General features: G+C 45.2%; 1 protein-coding gene across 6 annotated transcripts in view; it reads left to right on the top strand.

Moving 5' to 3' along the window:
• Positions 1-678: 678 nt before the first annotated feature.
• The window catches only part of dbnlb (drebrin-like b), a 22,960-nt gene continuing 8,840 nt past the window's right edge, over positions 679-14,798 (top strand). For all 6 annotated transcript variants that reach the window (XM_058389883.1, XM_058389882.1, XM_058389879.1 and 3 more), the window contains exons 1-5: positions 679-868; positions 11,262-11,317; positions 11,977-12,089; positions 12,170-12,244; positions 13,738-13,884. In XM_058389883.1, coding sequence (XP_058245866.1) covers positions 786-868; positions 11,262-11,317; positions 11,977-12,089; positions 12,170-12,244; positions 13,738-13,884 — 474 coding nt within the window. In that variant the 5' untranslated portion in view covers positions 679-785. The remainder of the gene's footprint in view (positions 869-11,261; positions 11,318-11,976; positions 12,090-12,169; positions 12,245-13,737; positions 13,885-14,798) is intronic.

The raw sequence follows: 14,798 nt of genomic DNA, 5'->3' as shown, positions 1-14,798 counted from the left end.
ACAGGACTATTTAAGAGATGTATTCAGATATGTCCACCAGGCGGCGCTGTTAACCGTTTTAACCTTAGATATAATGTTGCGTAGATTAGGACTGACACAACGCGGCTTTCTCGCTGATAGGCGGGACTTATGAAAAATAATACAAAAAATATATATAACTTATTTTTCCTCATTTAGATTTGTTTAAAAAACAACAGATAAGATATTTGAAAATTTATTTGTTTTTTTTTGTTTTTTTATTTTGTTCTAAACACATTTTACTACTTGTTTCGTTCTTTTTTTTCTCGATATATTCGTTATCAAATATTATTAATATTCTCTGTCGAAGCAGCATCTACCATTAAAAACATTTTAGCAATCGTGTATTTGTTTTTAATATTTTTTTATTATATTTTATTTTATTAATTCTCGTACTAAAATATTTATTTAATTTATATTTTAATTATTTATTTTTAAATATTAAAAACAATTTTAAAATTGGATTCAAAATAAAAAAATTAAGATAAGTTTTATTATGATGATCAAAAATATTTTTATTTTTTACTAGTAATGATTAATATTAATAATATTAGTTAGTAGTTGCATTTTTTGGATGAAATGCGGAAGAAGACGACGGAGAGCGTCAAACCTGACGTCGGCGTGCGTGACGACGCAACCGCCAGTTCTTCCTGTAGGCGTGGCCGAGCTGCCCATCGCCCGAGTCTCACTGTGCTGGAGTGTGTGTGTGTGTGTGTGTGTGTGTGTGTGTTTAACCTCGGTTTATTCTTGTTCTTTTTACATTTATAATGTCCGTGAATTTGAGTAAGAACGGCCCAGCGCTCACAGCCGCCTATAAAGAGGTGGTGGATGAGAAATCCGAGACTAACTGGTGAGTAACGAAGCGTTACGACGCGTCATAGCTGCGTTATGAAGCTGGCTGTAATATGGACAGCCTCTGGGGTGGTTTCTGGTTTTTCTTGCTCTTGTAGTCGCTCTCTGGTTTGAGGGCTTGTTAGAGATGGGGTATGAAGGAAGAGGAGATGATTTGAAGATGTCTGCAGCAGGAGGCAGAAGTAGCTCGAGCTCCAGCAGGATGGATGTGACTCATTTGTCTCCTCCAGCTGATTGTATTTCCATGTGCATCCTGTTTACTGGGAATTTACTGGGAATATACTGGGATTCAGGGAAGAGGTGCACCATCACCATGGTCTTCATGACATGTTCTTCAGCTAAACACAAACCAGGGGCCTTCTTATAATCAGTTACTTTCTGCATCCTGTGTGGGAGAAAAATCTCATACACACACACCTCGTGTACCTGATCTCATACACACACACACACCTCGTGTACCTGATCTCATACACACACACCCACACACACACACCTCATGTACCTGATCTCATACACACACACACACACCTCGTGTACCTGATCTCATACACACACACACACCTCGTGTACCTGATCTCATACACACACACCCACACACACACACCTCATGTACCTGATCTCATACACACACACACACACCTCGTGTACCTGATCTCATACACACACACACACCTCGTGTACCTGATCTCATACACACACACCCACACACACACACCTCATGTACCTGATCTCATACACACACACCCACACACACACACCTCATGTACCTGATCTCATACACACACACACACACCCCGTGTACCTGATCTCATACACACACACACACACACACCTCATGTACCTGATCTCATACACACACACACACACACACACACCTCGTGTACCTGATCTCATACACACACACCCACACACACACACCTCATGTACCTGATCTCATACACACACACCCACACACACACACCTCATGTACCTGATCTCATACACACACACACACACACACCTCGTGTACCTGATCTCATACACACACACACACACACCTCGTGTACCTGATCTCATACACACACACACACACACACCTCGTGTACCTGATCTCATACACACACACACACACACACACACCTCATGTACCTGATCTCATACACACACACACACACACACACACCTCGTGTACCTGATCTCATACACACACACACACACACACCTCGTGTACCTGATCTCATACACACACACACACACACCTCGTGTACCTGATCTCATACACACACACACACACACACCTCGTGTACCTGATCTCATACACACACACACACACACACCTCGTGTACCTGATCTCATACACACACACACACACACACCTCGTGTACCTGATCTCATACACACACACCCACACACACACACCTCATGTACCTGATCTCATACACACACGCACACACCTCGTGTACCTGATCTCATACACACACACACACACACACACACCTCATGTACCTGATCTCATACACACACACACACACCTCGTGTACCTGATCTCATACACACACACCCACACACACACACACCTCATGTACCTGATCTCATACACACACACACACACCTCGTGTACCTGATCTCATACACACACACCCACACACACACACCTCATGTACCTGATCTCATACACACACACACACACCTCATGTACCTGATCTCATACACACACACACACCTCGTGTACCTGATCTCATACACACACACACACACACCTCATGTACCTGATCTCATACACACACACACACACACACACCTCGTGTACCTGATCTCATACACACACACACACACACACACACACACCTCATGTACCTGATCTCATACACACACACACACACACCTCATGTACCTGATCTCATACACACACACACACACCTCGTGTACCTGATCTCATACACACACACACACACCTCATGTACCTGATCTCATACACACACACACACACACACACCTCATGTACCTGATCTCATACACACACACACACACACACACACACACCTCGTGTACCTGATCTCATACACACACACACACACACACACACACCTCGTGTACCTGATCTCATACACACACACACCTCGTGTACCTGATCTCATACACACACACACACACACACACACACCTCATGTACCTGATCTCATACACACACACCTCGTGTACCTGATCTCATACACACACACACACACACACACACACACACCTCATGTACCTGATCTCATACACACACACCTCGTGTACCTGATCTCATACACACACACACACACACACCTCATGTACCTGATCTCATACACACACACACACACACACACCTCGTGTACCTGATCTCATACACACACACACACACACACACACCTCGTGTACCTGATCTCATACACACACACACACACACACCTCGTGTACCTGATCTCATACACACACACACACACACCTCGTGTACCTGATCTCATACACACACACACACACACACACACACCTCGTGTACCTGATCTCATACACACACACACACACACACACACACACCTCATGTACCTGATCTCATACACACACACACACACACCTCATGTACCTGATCTCATACACACACACCCACACACACACACACCTCATGTACCTGATCTCATACACACACACACACACCTCGTGTACCTGATCTCATACACACACACCCACACACACACACCTCATGTACCTGATCTCATACACACACACACACACCTCATGTACCTGATCTCATACACACACACACACCTCGTGTACCTGATCTCATACACACACACACACACACCTCATGTACCTGATCTCATACACACACACACACACACACACACACACACACACACACCTCGTGTACCTGATCTCATACACACACACACACACACACACACACACCTCATGTACCTGATCTCATACACACACACACACACACCTCATGTACCTGATCTCATACACACACACACACACCTCGTGTACCTGATCTCATACACACACACACACACCTCATGTACCTGATCTCATACACACACACACACACACACACCTCATGTACCTGATCTCATACACACACACACACACACACACACACACCTCGTGTACCTGATCTCATACACACACACACACACACACACACACCTCGTGTACCTGATCTCATACACACACACACCTCGTGTACCTGATCTCATACACACACACACACACACACACACACCTCATGTACCTGATCTCATACACACACACCTCGTGTACCTGATCTCATACACACACACACACACACACACACACACACACACCTCATGTACCTGATCTCATACACACACACCTCGTGTACCTGATCTCATACACACACACACACACACACCTCATGTACCTGATCTCATACACACACACACACACACACACCTCGTGTACCTGATCTCATACACACACACACACACACACACACCTCGTGTACCTGATCTCATACACACACACACACACACACCTCGTGTACCTGATCTCATACACACACACACACACACCTCGTGTACCTGATCTCATACACACACACACACACACACACACACCTCGTGTACCTGATCTCATACACACACACACACACACACACACACACCTCATGTACCTGATCTCATACACACACACACACACACCTCATGTACCTGATCTCATACACACACACACACACACCTCGTGTACCTGATCTCATACACACACACACACACACACACACACACCTCATGTACCTGATCTCATACACACACACACACACCTCGTGTACCTGATCTCATATACACACACACACACACACACCTCATGTACCTGATCTCATACACACACACACACACACACACCTCATGTACCTGATCTCATACACACACACACACACACACACCTCGTGTACCTGATCTCATACACACACACACACCTCGTGTACCTGATCTCATACACACACACACACACCTCGTGTACCTGATCTCATACACACACACACACACACACACACACCTCGTGTACCTGATCTCATACACACACACACACCTCGTGTACCTGATCTCATACACACACACACACACACACCTCATGTACCTGATCTCATACACACACACACACACACACACACACACACACACACACACCTCGTGTACCTGATCTCATACACACACACACACACACCTCGTGTACCTGATCTCATACACACACACACACACACCTCGTGTACCTGATCTCATACACACACACACACACACACACACACCTCATTTACCTGATCTCATACACACACACACACACCTCGTGTACCTGATCTCATACACACACACACACACACCTCGTGTACCTGATCTCATACACACACACACACACACACACACCTCGTGTACCTGATCTCATACACACACACACACACACACACACCTTGTGTACCTGATCTCATACACACACACACACCTCGTGTACCTGATCTCATACACACACACACACACCTCGTGTACCTGATCTCACACACACACACACACACACACCTCGTGTACCTGATCTCACACACACACACACACACACACCTCATGTACCTGATCTCACACACACACACACACACACCTCGTGTACCTGATCTCATACACACACACACACACACCTCGTGTACCTGATCTCACACACACACACACACACACACCTCGTGTACCTGATCTCACACACACACACACACCTCGTGTACCTGATCTCACACACACACACACACACACACCTCGTGTACCTGATCTCACACACACACACACACACACCTCGTGTACCTGATCTCACACACACACACACACACCTCGTGTACCTGATCTCACACACACACACACACACCTCATGTACCTGATCTCACACACACACACACACACACCTCGTGTACCTGATCTCATACACACACACACACCTCGTGTACCTGATCTCACACACACACACACACACCTCGTGTACCTGATCTCACACACACACACACACACCTCGTGTACCTGATCTCACACACACACACCTCGTGTACCTGATCTCACACACACACACCTCGTGTACCTGATCTCACACACACACACACACACACCTCATGTACCTGATCTCACACACACACACACACACCTCGTGTACCTGATCTCATACACACACACACACCTCGTGTACCTGATCTCACACACACACACACACACCTCGTGTACCTGATCTCACACACACACACACACACCTCGTGTACCTGATCTCACACACACACACCTCGTGTACCTGATCTCACACACACACACACACACACCTCGTGTACCTGATCTCACACACACACACACACACCCCGTGTACCTGATCTCATATACACACACACACACACACACACACACACACCCCGTGTACCTGATCTCATATACACACACACACACACACACACACACACACACCTCGTGTACCTGATCTCATACACACACACACACACACACCTCGTGTACCTGATCTCATACACACACACACACACCTTGTGTACCTGATCTCATACACACACACACACACACACACACACACACACCTCGTGTACCTGATCTCATACACACACACCCACACACACACACCTCATGTACCTGATCTCATACACACACACACACACCTTGTGTACCTGATCTCATACACACACACACACACCTTGTGTACCTGATCTCATACACACACACACACACACACCTCGTGTACCTGATCTCATACACACACACACACACACACACACACACACCTCGTGTACCTGATCTCATACACACACACACACACACACACCTCGTGTACCTGATCTCATACACACACACACACACACCTCGTGTACCTGATCTCATACACACACACACACACACACACCTCGTGTACCTGATCTCATACACACACACACACACACACACCTCATGTACCTGATCTCATACACACACACACACACACACACCTCATGTACCTGATCTCATACACACACACACACACACACACCTCGTGTACCTGATCTCACACACACACACACACACCTCGTGTACCTGATCTCATACACACACACACACACACACACACCTCGTGTACCTGATCTCATACACACACACACACACACACACCTCGTGTACCTGATCTCATACATGCACACTCACGAGATCTCACACTGATCTCACGAGATATTCAGATTTAACAAATGACTTAATTTCAGAAAGGTGAGAAACCAACGTGTGTTTGAGCGAGGCAGCGAGAAAAATAAAGGACTGAGGCCAGACTGATGGTAGCAGCTAAAGGCAGATGCTAAAGTCAGTGAATAAAGACAAACATTAAAGGCAGCAACTTAAAACAGAGACTAAAGCAAGAGACTAAAGGCAGGGACTAAACATAGAGACTCAAGGCAGGGAATAATGACAGGGACTGAAAGCAGAGACTAGAGTCAGGGACTAATGACAGGCATTAATGATAGGGACTCAAGGCAGGGACTACAGGCAGGGGCTAAAGACAAGGAATAGAGGCAGGGTGTACAGGCAGAGACCAAAGATAGAGATTCGTAGCAGAGATTAAAGGAAGGGTCTAAAGGCAGGGACTCAAGGCAGAGACTCAAGACAGGGACTAAAGATAACCATTAAAAACAGTGACTTAAGACAGAGACTAAAGGCAGCATCTAAAGGTTGCAACTAAACTATAAAAAACTCTAATCCCAGAGTAAAGGCAGGGATTAACGATGGACTAGAGGCAGCTTTGTGTCTTTAGTTCCAGTGGAATTCCCAGGCCTCAGCATCAGAGTTCTAACACTGAGGGTCCAAGCACCAGAGCAGGGACAATAAGCTCCATGACTGAATAAAGTGATATGAAAGGAGCGAGTGAACGGGACGAGAGAGATGTGAGGAAGTGACTTTAAGACTCAGGAGAGGTTTTAGAGTCTCTGGGTGCAGACAGGTTCTGTGAAGAGTCATGAGAATTATTTCAACAAGTGATGAGGCAGAAGACCTGCGTGTTCTGTTCCACATGAACAAAGACCAAGGGAGGTGAGAACAGAGTCAGGCGCAGGTGAGGCAGCAGGTGAGGCAACAGGTGAGAACCTTAAATAAACTGAGAGGTGAAGTCGAGGAAAATAGCGCCACAGTGAAACCTTCATGATGTTTGGAATACGCGGAGTGTCCGCTAGGTCACGTGTACGACACGTCGGGTTACGCCCTTCTGTTCGTGGAAGTTTAGTGTCACCAGTGACGATAAGGTTCTGATCCACCAATAGGAGGACGGAATACTCTTTACTCAAATACGTGTTAGCTAGCGGCGACTGCGCATGCTAACGGAAATAAAACGGGCAGACTTGATGGTGTCGGTTGTTGGAGGACGCAGTTTCATCGTGAGAGGATCTTCATCGTAGAATCTGTCGTGTTTCATCTGGACCTTACAGCATGTACATCTTAAATGGAAAAAACAATTCGTTTCTATGGCAACAAATGAAATAACGCCGTCACGTGTAGCCTGGGCTAAGTGTCGAGATGAAACGGCTGCCATTTTGGGTTATCTTTTTGACTGTAACTTCCTCTTCAGCTTGTGTGTGTGTGTGTGTGTGTGTGTCCTGTACAGCAACTCTTGATACAGGCTACAGTGCAGATTAGGTAACGAGGAAGTAACACTCTTTTTTTCAGTTATGAGCACAGCTTCCTGTGTGGCCTAGAAAAGAAAAGTAATTAGAAGTGAGAGGTGTAATTACACTGTGGAACCCTCGCAGGGCCGCGGTGCCGCCGTGTTCAACACCAGGACACCACACTCAGGACTTCTCTGGAAACATCAATATATTAATAAGGGAACAGAAATCTGCCATCTGGTGCATTCTGTAAACATGGAGCACAAAAAAGAGAGAGAGAGAGAGATAGAGAGAGAAGAAAAGTGCGAAGGGAGAGGAAGGCATTTTATCCAAGCTGAAAGAGACTGGGAGAAAGAGTGAACCAGGCAATGAAGGAGAGAGAGACAGAAAGAGAGAGAGAGAGAGAGTCAGAGAGTGATTGAGTGAGTGACCGTCAGAGAGAGTGAGAGAAAGAGACAGTCGGAGAGATTGAGAGAGAGAGTGAGTGACGGTGTGAGAGAGAGACAGACAGAGAGTGAGTGAGTGAGTGAGTGATAGTCAGAGAAAGAGAGCGTTAGAGAGAGCAAATGAGTGAGAGAGGGAGTGTGTGAAAGAGAGAGAGAGCGAGTGAGTGAGTGAGACATAGAGAGAAAGATAGGGAGAGAGTGTGTGAAAGAGAGAACGAGTGAGTGTGTGAGAGAGAGAGACAGGTAGTCCCAAAGGAAAACAGAGAAAGAGAACAGTGAGAGTGATAGAGAGAGAGAGAGGCTGTGAGAAAGAGAGACAGACTGAAATAAAGAAGGAACTGAAGAAAGAAAGAGAAAACCATCGATCCACCCAACAGTGGGATGTGACATCATGGTGTTGGGCGTGTCCGGGTCACTTTTTATCCACTTAGAGTTACATCGAATAAAATTTATGATGTTTTTTTAATGAAATGAATTGTTTAAAAAACTGCAGATCAGATGTTCCTGAGAAAACATGAAGTTTCAGAGCGCTGGACACTCCATAATATAAAATAGTCCTGACTTTCTAACCAATCAGATGGCAGTATTGGGCGTCGCCGCCGCACACTGTTCCTACATCAGGAGCGCATTTTATCAAATTTTATTATTATTATTTATTATTTTATTTCTCTCTGTACTTCTCCATCACTGCTGCTGAGTAAGCAGAGAGAACCTGCACGACTTCCTCAGTGAGGAAAAGGAACCGTTCTCATGTGGTTTCTTTCGGTTTTTCTTCTTTTCTTTCTGTTTGTTTTCACACACACACACACACAGACACAAACCTGTTATTATATATTGTAAAGATTTTTCCAGAGCGTAAAAAAAGAAACCCCTGTGGCGTCGTCTCGGCTCGACCAGTTTAGTGCTCGGGCGTCCGTATTGTTCTCTGACAGACTGACCAGTCAGGATTTCACAGCAGTGTTTGGGTTTTTTTTTGTTTTTTTTTTTTGCATACCACACAGTATTATGGAACTATCTAGACTCGTCTGAGTCAGCAGGACGAGTCGAGTCTGACTCTGTGTGTCAAAACGACTTCCTGCATACAGTGAGGGAAAAAATGATTTGATCCCCTGCTGATTTTGTACGTTTGCTCACTGACAAAGAAATGTTGAGTCTGTAAGTTTAATGGTAGGTTTATCTGAACAGTGAGAGACAGAATAACAACAAAAAAAATCCAGAAAAACACGTTTCATTTTATTGAGTGAAATAAGTATTTGATCCCTTTGCAAAACGACTTGTTTTCTGAGAGCTCTCTGAGTTCTTTAAAAAGCGGAGCTGTGTTTATTTATTTGACTCCGAATCAGTGGTTCAACTCAAAATCAGTGATTTGAATCAGAATCAGTGATCCGACTCAGAATCGGTGGTTCGACTCAAAATCAGTGATTCCACTTAATATCTGTGATTTGACTCAGTATCAACGTCTTGCTGGTCAGATCTAAACAAAACGCCCCAGTGTGTAAACCTGACGTCCCTCAGAGTGGACTCAACGTCCCCCGGGTTCCAGGCAGGAAGTTGATTTGTCACGACTTCCTGCATACCCAGGTGGCTTTGTTTGTTTGAGTACAGGAGCTGACCAGGGGAGCTCGGAGCTCTCGGAGTTCTTTAAAAAGCGGAGCTGTGTTTATTTAATCAGAAGGTTACAGAACTGCCCCGGTTGCCGTGAGACTCTATTGGTTGTATGATACCTTCGGTATTCTACAGTTTTTTTTTTACAGAATAATTATCCCAAATATCTTTATTAGACAGCGCATGATTCGCTAGTTGCATGGGCGAACGGATTCTCCAAATGATTATGGTTGGGAGATTTCTGAAAGGGGCGGAGCTTCATAAACAGCAGCAAGCCAATGAAATGAACATGACTGACTCACTAACTGACTTCGTTTGCATATATAAATGGTAAATATTTACAAATATTTTTGTGAGTGTTCCTTTTTGGAAGTGTGTGTTTAACATTTAGCTCTAGCTCTCGCTAGCTCTCACCACCTTCTTGAATCAAAGCTAGCTAGTTAACGCCTCAGCTTCGAGGCTTTCCTGATGCAGAGAAGCTGAGATTGAACTGGAACACACACTTTAGATCTGTACTTCTGGGTCAAACACCTGCAACTTCCCCTGTTTCACCACCACGTGTCCATCAGCCACCACAGGAAACGCTGACCGCTGTCGACCTTCGTTATGAGAGACGTGTCTGTTCTGTTCCCTGTGAAGAGAAGCGTGTCCATATCGTGGTTCTCTTTATTATAAGTGTTGTATCGGATCAGCATTAAGCAGGATGTTAACCCGAGTTCTGGTCTTTCTTCCAGGGCTTTGTTCACCTATGAAGGAAACACCAATGACATCCGTCTGGCCAGTAAAGGGGGTGAGTGTTTCTGAGAGGGGCGTGTGCTGATCATCACATACCCTCTGTACCACAATGTTCTCCACACATCCTCTCACACACCTTCACATTATTTCTACATGCAATCTGAGGGGCGGTTTTTAGGTGCACACCATTATTTGGGCTGTGTTTGTGTAGATCCAGGAGTTAAAGGGTTAAAATTCCTTGAAAGAAGAATTAGAGAATTAGTTTCAACTCAATTCAACTAGAAATCAGTGATTCAACTCTGAATCAGCAATTCGACTCAAAATCAGCGATTCTAGTCAAAACCAGCAAACTGACTTGAAATCAGTGATCCGACTCAGAATCAGTTATTTGGCTCAGATCAGTGATCCGACTCAGAATCGGTGCATTTGACTCAGAATCAGTGATCCAACTCAGAATCAGTGATCCAACTCAGAATCAGTGATCCAACTCAGAATCAGTGATTCAAATCAAAATCAGTGATTCGACTCAGAGTCAGTGATCCGACTCAATATCAGTGATTCACCTTAAAATCAGTAATTCTAGTAAAACACAGCAAATTGACAAATCAGGGATCTGACTCAGTAGATGGACGCTGCAGAGAAACATCTGGGTTTGGAATGTAAAGGTTCCTTTATTATGTCCTTATCTCTGTGTTTGTGTGTGTGTGTGTTCAGATGGGGGTCTGGAGGAGCTAGTGGAGGAGTTGAACAGTGGGAAGGTGATGTACGCCTTCTGCCGGGTGAAAGACCCCAACTCCGGCCTCCCTAAATACGTCCTGATCAACTGGGTGAGTGTTTCTCTGTTGCAGAAGCTACCCTTCACTTCCTGTGGCTCTTCAACAGCGTGAGTGTGTGTGTGTGTTTGCAGACTGGCGAGGGTGTGAAAGATGCCAGGAAAGGACTGTGTGCCAACCACGTCAGCTCCATGGCGAATTTTCTGAAGGTGACTTCCTCTCTCAGCTCCTGTACAGACGGGTGTGTGGGTGGACACTAATGAGCAGTCGCCTGACTCGTCTAATCTCAAGGGTCTCTAAGGGTCTAATCTCCTTAGCGACCCTCGCGTCGGTTTTTAGAGACTTGCTCCTTGCTAAGAACGTAAACAAGCGGCACGGGGTTCGGGGGAAAACGCGGTGGCTGATAAAAACATACCACTTTCTGTGGATTTAATTCAATAATTTACAGCACTTCATTGGTTTATAAAATTCACCACAGCTACACCAGCCAATAGGAACACTTCAGGGGTGGGGTTTCGTAGCTGTTCTTAATTAGAAAGCTCTTTCTTTCAGTGGTTTGGGTTTGCTTTCAGGCTTCAGAGCTCACGTTGTACTGTAAAGATGCAGATACGAGCGCTCTGTAGGTCAGAGTAATACACAGTCGAAGCACTGTAGAGTATTTTTTCACACTGGTGCTGTAAATACTACTTCACACTTACTGTCTGTTTTAAATGTCATTGTTTTGGCAGCATTTGTGCTCGAGGTTGATTCTTGTTTATGTATATTTTTCTCAGCTAGAGGTTTAAGAAACATTTTCCTTCCGGCTCATTCTTTAAATGTTTGACTAACCTGAAAAGCATGCTTCTGTTTCAGTCTTCAGTCACCAGCCCACATTGGTAGACTGTGATCCTATAGACTGAGCTATATACCGAGCTATAGACCCTCATACAGACACACACACACACACACACACACACACACACACTCACACGGCTACATAATGTCCTTCTGGGACTGCTGAACCATTGTCCAGCCCGACCTCCTCCAGCTGAAACAGAAGCTACGTGTTATACCAACCAGCAAGCTGAAAATATTCCCGCCGGCTCTGAAAAAGCTTGTGGTTTCCATGCAGCGAGATCGAACTGGAACATCACTGTGGAACAACCTCAGAAGGATCTTCAGCGCATGCTGTACATCAAACCCACCTCGCAACACCAGATTCATCTAAACACCACTGAAGCAGTGTAATTTAAAAAAAAACCAAAACAACAGAGTTTAGGCCAGCAAAGATCTGGACAGTGGTGGACCACATCATAATCATAGACCAAAACACCTGAAGGACAATGGGATGTTTGGCTTAAAAGAGGAACCGGAGGACAGCGGAACTGGAACTAAGCGCATCACACCTCCAGATCCTCATGCTAGTCTCAGGCTAATATCTGATCTGTTCCCATCGCTAAGAGCTTCTCAGGTGTTCACATCCAGTCTGATCACAACCACACACATCAAATCTGGTATTTTGATGGCTTCAGGTTTGCTGGATGAAACAAGATCCTGAACATGTCATCTGGAGTAAAATCTTCAGAATACTTGATGATCTCTGAGGGGGTTGAGTGAAGACCAAACCACCTTTACAAGCTTATAAGATCGTGTGTGTGTGCGTGTGTGTGCGCGTGTGTGTGTGTGTATGTGTGTGCGCGTGTGTGTGTGTGTGTTTGCTTAGGGAGCGCACGTGACTATAAATGCTCGTGCAGAGGAGGACGTGGAACCCGAATCCATCATGCAGAAAGTGGCCAAGGCTTCAGGAGCCAATTATAGTTTCCACAAAGAGTCCAGCCGCTTCAGAGACACAGGACCTCAGGGACCTGTGGTGAGTCTCTCCCTCTGTCTGTCTCTCTCTCTCTCACATACACACACACCTTCTCTCTCTCTCTCTCTCTCTCTCTCTCTCTGATTCCTGCTATGAAATTCTTTCTCTCCCTCTCCTTTTGTCTTTTTTACTGTCTGTCTCTCTCTCTCTCTCTCTCTCTCTCTCTCTCTCTCACACTCCCTTTGTCTTTATTTCTCTCTCTCTCTCACTCTCTTTGTCTTTATTACTCTCTCTCTCTTTCTCTCTGTCTCTCTCTCCCTTTGTCTTTATTACTCTCTCTCTTTCTCTGTCTCTCTCTCCCTTTGTCTTTATTACTCTCTCTCTTTCTCTCTGTCTCTCTCTCCCTTTGTCTTTATTACTCTCTCTCTCTCTCTCTCTCTCTCTCTCTCTCTCATTCCTGCTATGAAATTCTTTCTCTCCCTCTCCTTTTGTCTTTTTTACACTCTGTCTGTCTGTCTGTCTCTCTCTCTCACACACTCCCTTTGTCTTTATTTCTCTCTCTCTCTCTCTCTCTCTCTCTCTCTCTCTCTCTCACTCTCTTTGTCTTTATTACTCTCTCTCTCTTTCTCTCTGTCCCTTTGTCTTTATTACTCTCTTTCTCTCTGTCTCTCTCTCCCTTTGTCTTTTACTCTCTCTCTCTCTCTCTCTGTCTCTCTCTCTCTCTCTCTCTCTCTCTCTGTCTCTCTCTCGCTCCCTGTCTATCTCCATGTCACATGTTCCTGTATTTTGACCTTCAGTAACCCCTCTCTGGCTCCAGCCGATCACAGCTATTTTTGGAAGTGATACCTGTGTAAATAAAAAGCTGGGGATTATTGCTTGCCCCGCCCCCACACTGTGATCATTAAAGTCATTAGTGTGACTCACGGACGAAGGCGAACACGCTCCAGGAGATCTGCATGTTTTAGTGTTTATTA

The sequence above is a fragment of the Hemibagrus wyckioides genome, linkage group LG05 (genome assembly GCF_019097595.1).
Source record: "Hemibagrus wyckioides isolate EC202008001 linkage group LG05, SWU_Hwy_1.0, whole genome shotgun sequence".
In the NCBI taxonomy this organism is placed as follows: Eukaryota; Metazoa; Chordata; class Actinopteri; order Siluriformes; family Bagridae; genus Hemibagrus; species Hemibagrus wyckioides.
The sequence above is the reverse complement of the archived record's forward strand: the minus strand, read 5'-3'. Positions and strand labels throughout refer to the sequence as shown.